The sequence below is a fragment of the Terrapene carolina genome, unplaced genomic scaffold (assembly GCF_002925995.2).
Source record: "Terrapene carolina triunguis isolate 2854851 unplaced genomic scaffold, T_m_triunguis-2.0 Scaffold449, whole genome shotgun sequence".
NCBI lineage: Eukaryota > Metazoa > Chordata > Testudines > Emydidae > Terrapene > Terrapene triunguis.
In genome coordinates, this window is record NW_020664800.1 from 325,510 (window position 1) to 336,224 (window position 10,715).

Below are 10,715 nucleotides of genomic sequence, written 5' to 3' on the forward strand. Positions count from 1 at the left end.
CCCATAGCATTAGCATAGAACCAGGCCAGTTAGACAGTCCACATGTGACAGGCTTGTGTCTACAGACCCCCTTTGAGAGGGGCTAGTGCTCGGTGGGTGATGGGCCCTGGACAGGGGGCATGCCCAGCAAATGCAAACTCTGCAACACCTGCTGGGGGGCTCATGTCAGCTCTGGCTGGGGGAGGCTACTTGTCCCACCTGCGGGGGAAGGGCAGGCAGAAGTCTCCCCCCTTCCCCATTCCCACAGGAGGGGAGGGGGAAGAGGGAGCAGAAGGACCCCAGCGGCTGCGGGTGGTCAGGCCCACGCCTTGGGCCGTGTCAGTTGTGCTGGTGTCTAAGCTGTGCCCACACCAGGGTTTCCCTTCTCTTGGCAGATAACCCTCTCCTCGCGGCAGAGCTCCTTGCAGCTGGACGACGTGGAGTTCAGGAGCTGTGGCTTGCCGCGTAAGGCAGCACCCCCCCTCGCACCTGCCTCTACCCGGGGTGCTGCGCTTGGCTGTGGAGTCAGGAGGGAGCCAGTGCAAAGCCCCCAAATGCTTCCCTTGTTCCTTTAGCCTCCCATTCCTCCCCTCGACATGCCCAGGGCAGGACAGAGCCCCTGGACTAGAGCACACGAGCCCCCTCTGAAGGGCTGCTGCTGCGTGGGGAAGCGGGCACGCTCGCTGCACTGTGGCAGCTACTTCCACCCCCCTGGCTGGCTGTGGATGTTGGGGATTCCCTGGGACCCCGGAGCTGAGGGGGCGGGGGTCAGAGGAAGTGAGCGCTCTGCTGGCTGGAGAGGGCCCACTGCCCAGAGCGTATGTGTGACCAGAGCTGTCGCTGGGGCTGCACGTTGTGCCCACACCGACACCTGTAATGCACTTGAGCCAGAGCCCCAGTCACCTACGCTGTGTTGGCTTCAGAGTCCCACTGCCGCTCTTCTCAGCCAGGCTGGGCCCAGCGGCCCTGGCCACAGACCCGCAACAAGGGCTAAGCCCAGGTAGCGGCATTCGGCTCTCCCCAACCCTCACAGCCGCATGCCCCCTCAACTCCCCGGGAGGCCCCAAGCACTACCAGGCTGCCACGCCCGCGCCATCTCTGGGGAGTGGGCACCAGACCTGCAAAGCTGGGATCTGCCCTATATCTCTGAGTGAGTTAACCCTTTCCTGCCTGCACTCAGCGCCCCTGAGCCTAGTGTGTGGCCCGGAGGAGAGGCACTGCAGCCGTGGATCATGTGTGCAGCTGGAGCAGCTCTGTGATGGCACCGACGACTGCGGGGATCTGTCAGACGAATCCGCCACCGAGTGCAGTGAGTGTTCCCGGGCCGGAGAGAGCTCAGCACCGGCCGCCAGGGGCTGGAGAGTGGGCAGGGTTCCCAGGCTGGAGAGTGGGCAGCCATCAGGGGCTGGAGAGCACCGGCTGCCAGGGGCTGGAGAGCGGGCAGTGTTCCCGAGCCGCTGGAGAGCATCAGCTCTCAGGGGCAGGAGAGCAGGTAGCATTTCCGAGCTGGAGACCAGCAACCATCAGGGGCTGGAGAGCACCGGCCGCCAGGGGCTGGATATCAGGCAGCATTCATGGGCCAGAAAGCACTGGCCTCCAGGGGCCCGCGAGTGGGCAGCATTCCCAGGCCAGAGAGCGCTAAGCACCAGCTGCCAGGGGCTGGATATCAGGCAGCATTCATGGGCCAGAGAGCACTGGCCTCCAGGGGCCCGTGAGTGGGCAGCGTTCCCAGGCCAGAGAGCGCTAAGCACCGGCCGCCAGGGGCTGGAGAGCGGGCAGCGTTGGTGGCCGGGGAGAGTGATGCTGTTAAATCCAGACAGGAACCACAGAGTGTGTGTGTGTTGGAGTCAGAGGTGGATGGGACCCAGTGGGTCTTTCCCAGACCACCCTGGGGGAGCAGGCTACGATTGCTGGGGGGCTCTGTGCCTGAATGCCTCCCAAGAGCAAAGAGTTTGGCCAAATCTTGCCATGTGCCACCCTGCTGCGCGAGCTGGGCCTGGCCCAGCATCTGGGAACTTTGGCATTGCCTGGTTCCGTCTGGACGGGGAGGCGTTGAAGCAGCCTATCCCCACCTTCCAAGGCTGTATTTGCTGGGAACGTCCCCCCAAGCCCAGAGCCCTGCCCCTGGGCTAAAGGGCCTAGGACACCCAGCCACGCAGTTCTGGCTCCTCCTAGAGAGGGCGGTGGCACGTGTGCCCACATGCCCAGGCACCCCCAGTGAGCTCACTGGGTATCTCTGGCCTGGATCTGAGCCAGCCTAGCCCGAGTGGTTCTGATCCTGAGCCTCTGCTCCCTTTGCAGGCTGCTCCAGACAACTCCCCGCTGTCCGCTGGGCATCCCGGCGAAAGCCCCAGGGACGCCTGTGTGGGCAGAGGAGTGAGTCTGCCCCCAGCCCTCCTTCCTGCCAGGGCCAGGGGAACTGAACCCGGTGCCACCCTCCCCATTGCTCCCCATGCCACTGAGTACCAGCTGTTCTCACACCCCCCCTCAGCGGGCAGAGGGCAGTACCCTGTGTGCGGATGCAAGAGAGAGAAATCACCCATGAAGGGGCTAATGAGGGGAGACTCCAGCCCTGGGGATGCCCTGCAGAGCCCTCCTGCCAGGTGGTGAGGGGAACCCGCGTGTGGTGTCACCCCCATTGCCACCTCCTTTCTCCTGCCAGGATCGTTCACCACCTGTTCCTTTGAGAGGGGCTGGTGTGGCTGGAACACTGGGCCCGATTACCCGACCTGGGTCAGGAACACAAGCCTCCACCTCGCGCCTGGGGCCCGCAGGCCCACACGGGACCACAGCAGCAACAGCAGGACAGGTACCTCTGCAACCCCCTTAGGGCTGCTGGGTCCCCCCCGTGCTGCGCCCATCCTGTCAGGAGAGGGAAGCGGAGTCAGGGATGCACCAGGGGCTTGGGCCGCTACGGGGCTGAGTAGTTCTGCTGTGTGTGTCTAGGGCTGAGCAGATGCCAGAGTCTGACACTGTTCCCTGCCCCCCAGAATGCTGCTGCCTGGAGTGATGTTTGGGGCCAGGTAACACTCTGTGGAGAGGCCAGGGAGAAGCAGCTTGCAGATCCCATCCATTCCTGTCCCCTCCTGGTCATCAGGTCACTGTGACTTTAGGATTGGCTCAACTCTGCTCTTACTGCTGTGAGGACTCCATGCAGAGGGAGGGTTTGGATTTCCCTGGAATATTTCCTGCCCTGAGCCCTGGCCTGGCGCAAGCCTGTTCACTACTACAGCTCAGAGCCCAAGACAAGCTGCTTTGCTTGCTCAGTTATTCGGTCACTGAACAGGGCCCAGGCTGGTTCTTCGGGCTCGTGGAATAATCACACCCATACTAGGGACAGGTTCCACACAGGCTGCCTTTCTTTACTACCTTGATTATGGGGGTTCCCACAATGCACCGCTGGCCCTCTGGGGTGGCTGGATGGCGCAGGCTCCAAAGCCATGTCTTAGACCCCTCTGCTGGTGGTTCTGACCTGCCTGCAGGCCCCCCCGCCTGCAGAGTCCTTGGCCTCTGGGGGAGGGGACAGCCATAATGTCCTCCTGGAAAGCAAGCTCAGTGGTTACTGGAAGGCACGGCCAAGAAAATAGAGCATAACAAATGTTAAACATTAACCCCCTGCCAACACACCTGGGACAGGCTGGGACCTCTGAGCCCTTGGGGAGGAGATAAAAGCAACCTGACCTTACTGCTCCCATAGAGGATGAGCTGTTCCCTCTGACACAGCACATCAGAGTGACCTTTGAGTCTGACAGTCCTTCCCCAAACACCCGGTGCTGACAGGTAGGAGTTCCGGCTCGAAGCTGCTCTCCTGCGTCAGTACACTCGGATGTTGTGCTCAGTGTGTCCATGCACAGCAAGAGGTGTCTCTGCCCCCGCCAGCGCAGAAGTCCTAAGTCACTGGCCTAGCCAGGGCCGGCGCAACCCATTAGGCGACCTAGGCGGTTGCCTAGGGCGCTACAATTTGGGGGGCGGCGGCCGTGGCGGTATTTCGGTGGCAGGACCTTCTGCCGCCTCTGTGGGGGGCGGGACCTTCCGCCGCCTAGGGCAGCAGAAAAGCTGGCGGCGCTGCTGGTCCTAGCCACTCTGCTCCCTGCTCCTTAGCTCGCTCCTTGCTTTGACTGTTGGATTTCTCAGTTGTCACAGGTACATTCTGATGTGCTCATGTCTGTTTCAAACAGGGTCTTTGTTCCAGGGGTGGGTGATGGCATCAGAGGTCCCCAAGTTAAAGCAGCTCTCAGGCCTTTATGCAAGCAAAATCTTACCAGATCTTTGTCTTCCTTCCTGCAGTCACCCCCCTTTGCATATTGCTAGGGAGTGCCTTCCATGCCCACGGGGGCGCATGCTAGTGAAACACCAACCAGCAGTTCACCATGGGAACCGGCTTGTGCAGGGAAGGTCACAACATAAAAACCAAATGTGCAAGTGCATGGAGGGGGCCCTAGTCTGCAAAAGTTTCTGCTGTTCGAGGCTGGGGGCCTCGCTCCAGGTGGCAGTTTTCTCTCCATAGTATTTGCCTCTCTTCATCCTTCTTGCTGGGGACTCTTTCGGGGGGGCGCAGTTACTGGACGGGTCTAACAACAATCCCTAGCTCGCATGGAGCGCTAGTCATCAGGCAATCTCAGCTCCAGGGGCGCTGTCATTATCCCCATTCTACAGCTGGGGAAGCTGAGCCACAGAGCAGGGAAGTGACTTTCCCATGGTCCCCCTAGAGCCCACATCCCATTCCAGTGCTTTGGCCACTAGGCCACACTGCCTCTCCCCCCAAGCAGGTAGAGCATGGTGCATGCCCAGTAATACATGGGGCCTGGGTATAAAGCCAGCCTGGGGGGCTGTATCAATGTGTGCTTAGGGTTGCCAACTGTCCCTGCCTGCCCTGCCCCCCCACCCCCGCCACTCCCGGAAGTGGCCAGCACGTCCCTGTGGCCTCTGGAGGGTGGGCGAGGGGGTCTCTGCGTGCTGCCCCCGCCCCTTGCACCGACTCTGCAGCTCCATTGGCCAGAAACTGCGGCCAATGGGAACTGTGGGGGTGGTGCCTGCAGGCAGGGGCAGTGCACAGAGCCCCTTGCCCCGCACAGGGGGCACAGGAATGTGTTGGCCGCTTCTGGGAGCAATGCATGGAGGGGGCAGTGTGTGGAGCCCCTGGGGGGCAGCACAGCAGGGCTAAGGCAGTTCCCGGCCAATGGGAGCTGCGGAGTCGGCGCTCGGGGTGCGGGCAGCGCACAGAGATCCCTGCCCTCCCCCCGCCAGGGCCGCAGGGATGTGCTGGCCACTTCTGGGAATGGTGTGGGGCCAGGGCAGACAGGGAGCCTGCCTTAGTCCTGCTGCGCCACCGACCGGGTGCCACCTAAGGTAAGTGCCACCCAGCCGGAGCCCGCACCCCTCACCCCCTCCCACACCCCAACCCCCTGCCCCAGCCCAGAGCCCCCTCCTGCACCCCAAACTCCTGCCCAGGCACAGCCAGGAGCCCCCTTGCACACTCTGAACCCCTCGGCCCCAACCCAGAGCCCACACCCCAACCCTCTGCCCCAGCCCACTGAAAGTGAGTGAGGGTGGGGGAGAGCGAGCAAGGGAGGGAGTGGGGCCTTGGAGAAGGGGCGGGGCAGGGGGTAGGGGGCAGGGCAGGGGTGGTTACACAGTTGGCAACCCAACGTGTGCTGCTGATCTCCTGTAGGCTTTTTCCTTCACGTCAGTACCAGCCCACAGGACCTGAGCAGCAGCGCGGCCAGACTCGTTAGTCCAACTTTCCAAGCAACCACGACCAGCTGCTGCTCTGTAAGTTGCCCCTGGGCTACACGGCTGCCAGCCTGCTCTCGGCTTTGCCTGGACAGGGAAGGACGGCTGACATCTTGGGAGTGGCTCCTACGCAGTGTCTAGGGACTGCAGGCAGGGCCCCTCTTCACCCACCTGCACCTCACCCTCTGGGGGCTGCTGCTGGGGAGAAACCAGCCCTTCAAGGCTTGCTGGAAACCACTGAACTCTGCAGGTGCCACTGGCCTCTGTGTTTGCCCGAGGCAGCTTGGGGATTTGCCGGGCAGCTGGTGCTCAGCTCCTGGCAGCTCCCAGCTAAGCAGCAGAGGGAAGGGCTGTGGATGAGCCGCACGAGGTGGGTATTTTATGGGAGCCTCAGCAGATCATTAGGCTTAAAATTCCCAAGCTCTGGATTTGATTGAGTCAAAGAGAGCCCTGGGCACCACCCGATTGGGTGGGAGGGACACTGACCTCCTCGCCAGCCAGTCAGGATCTCCAGCGCTAGGCACCTGCAGGAAGTTTGGGTGCTGATTGGCTGGTGAGGGTCGTGCTGTAGGCTGAGCAGCATCTCCTGGGGTCTTTGGGTGAGGAGAGCATGGCCCGGAGCCAGGCAGAGCCAGGCAGAGCTGCGGGGCACACTCCAGCCAGCACCCAGATAAACTGGGGGCTCTTCTGCAGCTGCCCTGCCCTCCTCATGCTGCCTCTGCTTTGGGCTGGGTGGCTGTGCCAAGGCCACGCTGGAGCCCGGGGCCTCCTTCCTGGCTGGCTGCTCCTGGGCATGCAGGGATTGAGCCTGGCACTGAGTGGCAGGGTTGGCAGAGTGAGGTGCTTATTGTCTGTGTGCTCGTTCCGGGTCCAGCTCGTGTTCTACTCCCACCTCTACGACTCGGCCACCAGCAGCCTCAACATCTACTACCAAACCAGCTCCGGCGTCATGCAGCTCATGCGCGCGAGGGCCGGGGACCTGGGTGATTACTGGTTCAGGGAGAAAGTGGACTTCAATGTGACCAAGAACTTCCAGGTGGGCAGCAAACCCTTCCTGTGCCACCCTGGGGGCTGGGCCAGCACAGGGTGCCAGGCCCATCTCTTGCCATGGAGCAGCAAGGCAATGTGGGTTTTAAGCCAGGGCCCAGTAGACCCGTGGCCGTGGTACAAAGCTTTGTCCCTCAGAAGGGACAAAGGGGAGAATGGGCATGAGCGGCTGCATCCCCTTGGAGCCGCTAGAGGGGTCCATCCCAGGAAGGGTTGGGGCAGCATAGGGCATGTACCTGCCCAGGAGATACCTTTCTTGGGGATCACAGGGGCCTTCAGGCTCCAAGGATGCCAATTCAACCCCATTCCCAGCCTGACCCTGCATCCCCATGACCACATTCCCCATCAACTTCTGAAGTCACACTGTGACTTTGCCCCAGTGAGCCAGGCCTTGGCCAGCCCTGCCCCAGTGCAGGGGGCACAGGACATGGGGAGAGCTCCCACCCCCCATGCTACACAGCCACGGACAGGACACAGGGTCTCCTGTTGTGCCTGGCACACCCCAGCCGGGACAGCGGATTAAAGAGCTGGACCAGCACTAAGAATTGGGTGCTGCAGCCGAGCTTCCCTAGGGGAATGAATTACACCCTGTACATTGACCCACTTCACACACCCTATACCCCGCGACACAATGACCCCCTCCGTACCCTACACACTGACCTACCATCACACAGCCTAAACACTGACCCCTCCGTACCCTACACACTGACCCACCTCCATCACACAGCCTAAACACTGACCTCTCCGTACCCTACACACTGACCCATCTCCATCACACAGCCTAAACACTAACCACTCCATAGCCTACACACTGACCTACCGTCACACAGCCTAAACACTGACCCACCTCCGTACCCTACACACTCACCCACCCTCATCACACAGCCTAAACACTGACCCACCTCCACACCCTACACACTGACCACCACCATCACACAGCCTAAACACTGACCCCTCCATACTCTACACATTGACCCACTCTCCTCACACAGCCTAAATATGGACCACCTCCATACCCTACACACTGACCACCACCATCACACAGCCTAAACACTGACCCACCTCCACACCCTACACACTGACCCACCTCCATCACACACCCTAAACACTGACCCCTCCGTACCCTACACACTGACACACTCTCATCACACAGCCTAAACACTGTCCCCTCTGTACCCTACACACTGACCCACCTCCGTACCCTACACACTGACCCACCCTCATCACACAGCGTAAACACTGACCCACCTCCATACCCTATGCACTGACCTACCATCGCATACACATTCATTGCACAGACCCACCGTATGTCCCCTCCCGCCCCCCCATATGCCCTGAAACCATCTCCATCTAAGCCAAGGTTCCCCTGGGAAACGAATCACGCCAGTATCGGTCTTGCATCACAACACACCATTTGCTTTCATTTGCCTATTAGGTGATGGCCCCTCCATTCTCTGTCTCGCAGCCTCTTGCAGTTCCAGCAGACACCTCTGGCTGGGACTCTGTGGGGCGGGCCCCATTCCTGTGTGACGTCTGGGGTGTCCTGAAGGGGAGCAGGCGCTAGCCTGCTCCCTCGTGTTACCCGTAGCTCGTTCTGTCCCTGCAGATCGTTCTTGAGGGCGTGATCGGAACAGGACACAAAGGCAGCATGGCCCTGGATGACCTGATTCTATCTCCAGGCTGCGTCCTGGCTGCAGGTGGGCGGCCAGACAGGTCCCTTTGCTCGCTCTTTGCCAGCTGCTGGCCTGGAGTTTTAACCCTTAACTCCCTCTGCACGGGACTAATGGGCAGGGCAAGGTTAGTCCTGTCGCTGATGGCAGCTTCTTCAGGTCAACCTCAGAGCTGTGAGGTCATTCACTCCTGACTCCCTGTTCGCCATGCAGCACAGCATGGCTTAATATCTCTCTGTCTCTCTCTCCAGCTAGCTGTCTGTCTGCCCCATACACCCCCTCAAGCTATAGCCCCAGGCAGAGGCAGATTAAGATTTCCTGGGGCCCTGGGCCAGAGCAAGTGTGTGTAGTCATAGAATCATAGAATATCAGGGTTGGAAGGGACCTCAGGAGGTCATCTAGTCCAACCCCCTGCACAAAGCAGGACCAATCCCCAATATAGTCCCTCCCCACTCCATCCACCTGCAGCCCCGCCTCTGTTCTGCCCCTTCTGCCTGTGGCCCCGTCCAGAGCCCCACCCCTTTCTGCCTCTTCCCCGGGGGGCAAGGAGTCCAGGAGAGCTGGCTGTATTTTAAAGAAGCCTTATTGAGGGCGCAGGAACAAACCATCCCGAAGTTCAGAAAGAATAGCAAATATGGCAGTGACCAGCTTGGCTTAACAGTGAAATCTTCGGTGATCTTAAACTCAAAAAGGAAGCTTACAAGAAGTGGAAATTTGGACAGATGACTAGGGAGGAGTATAAAAATACTGCTAGAGCATGCAGGAGTGAAATCAGGAAGGCCAAAGCACAATTGGAGTTGCAGCTAGTAAGGGATGTTAAGAGTAACAAGAAGAGTTTCTACAGGTATGTTAGCAACAAGAAGGTGGTCAGGGAAAGTGTGGGCCCCTTACTGAATGGGGGAGGCAACCTAATGACAGATGATGTGGAAAAAGCTGAAGTACTCAATGCTTTTTTTGCCTCTGTCTTCACACACAAGGGCAGCTCCCAGACTGTTGCACTGGGCAGCACAGTATGGGGAGGAGGTGAGCAGCCCTCAGTGGTGAAAGAGCTGGTTAAGGACTATTTAGAAAAACTGGACATGCACAAGTCCATTGGTCCAGATCTAATGCATCCGAGGGTGCTGAGGGAGTTGGCTGATGTGATTGCAGAGCCATTGGTCATTATTTTTGAAAACTTGTGGCAATCGGGGTAGATCTCCGACGATTGGAAAAAGGCAAATATAGTGCCCATATTTAAAAAAGGGAAGAAAGAGAACCTGGGGAATTACAGACCGGTCAGCTTCACTTCAGTCCCCGGCAAAATCATGGAGCAGGTACTCAAGGAATCCATTTTGAAGCACCTGGAGGAGATGAAGGTGATTGGGAACAGTCAACATGGATTCACCAAGGGCAAGTCATGCCTGACCAACCTGATTGCCTTCTATGATGAGATAACTGGGTCTGTGGATATGGGGAAAGCGGTGGATGTGATATATCTTGACTTTAGCAGAGCTTTTGATACAATCTCCCACAGTATTCTTTCCAGCAAGTTAAAAAAGTATGGATTGGATGAAAATGGACTATAAGGTGGATAGAAAGCTGGCTAGATTGTCAGGCTCAACGGGTAGTGATGAACGCCTCGATGTCTAGTTGGCCGCCGGTATCAAGCGGAGTGCCCCAAGGCTTGGTCCTGAGGCCGGTTTTGTTCAACATCTTTATTAATCATCTGGATGATGGGATGAATTGCACCCTCAGCAAGTTCGCAGATGACACTAAGCTGGGGGGAGAGGTCGTTATGCTGGAAGGTAGGGATAGGGTCCAGAGTGACCTAGACAAATTGGAGGATTGGGCCAAAAGAAATCTGATGAGGTTCAACAAGGACAAGTGCAGAGTCCTACACTTAGGAAGGAAGAATCCCATGCACTGTTACAGGCTGGGGACCGACTGGCTAAGCAGCAGTTCTGCAGAAAAGGACCTGGGGATTACAGTGGATGAGAAGCTGGAGATGAGTCAGCAGTGTGCCCTCGTTGCCAAGAAGGCCAAGGGCATATTGGGCCATATTAGTAGGAGCATTGCCAGCAGATTGAGGGAAGTGATTATTCCCCTCTATTTGACACTGGTGAGCCCACACCTGGAGTATTTCATCCAGTTTTGGCCCCTCCACTACAGAAGGGATGTGGACAAATTGGAGAGAATCCAGTGGAGGGCAACGGAAATGATTAGGGGGCTGGGGCACATGACTTACGAGGGGAAGCTGAGGGAACTGGGGTTATTTAGTCTGCAGAAGAGAAGAGTGAGGGGGGATTT

The 10,715-nt window shown here is 58.7% G+C and overlaps 1 protein-coding gene across 1 annotated transcript in view; it reads left to right on the top strand.

Annotated features, from left to right (window-relative positions):
- MAMDC4 (MAM domain containing 4) overlaps positions 1 to 10,715 on the top strand; it is a 63,546-nt gene that overhangs the window by 13,474 nt on the left and 39,357 nt on the right. The window contains exons 6-11 of the mRNA XM_026658477.1: positions 375 to 444; positions 1,160 to 1,288; positions 2,642 to 2,788; positions 5,651 to 5,751; positions 6,587 to 6,748; positions 8,366 to 8,456. Of these exons, the coding sequence (XP_026514262.1) occupies positions 375 to 444; positions 1,160 to 1,288; positions 2,642 to 2,788; positions 5,651 to 5,751; positions 6,587 to 6,748; positions 8,366 to 8,456 (700 nt within the window). The remainder of the gene's footprint in view (positions 1 to 374; positions 445 to 1,159; positions 1,289 to 2,641; positions 2,789 to 5,650; positions 5,752 to 6,586; positions 6,749 to 8,365; positions 8,457 to 10,715) is intronic.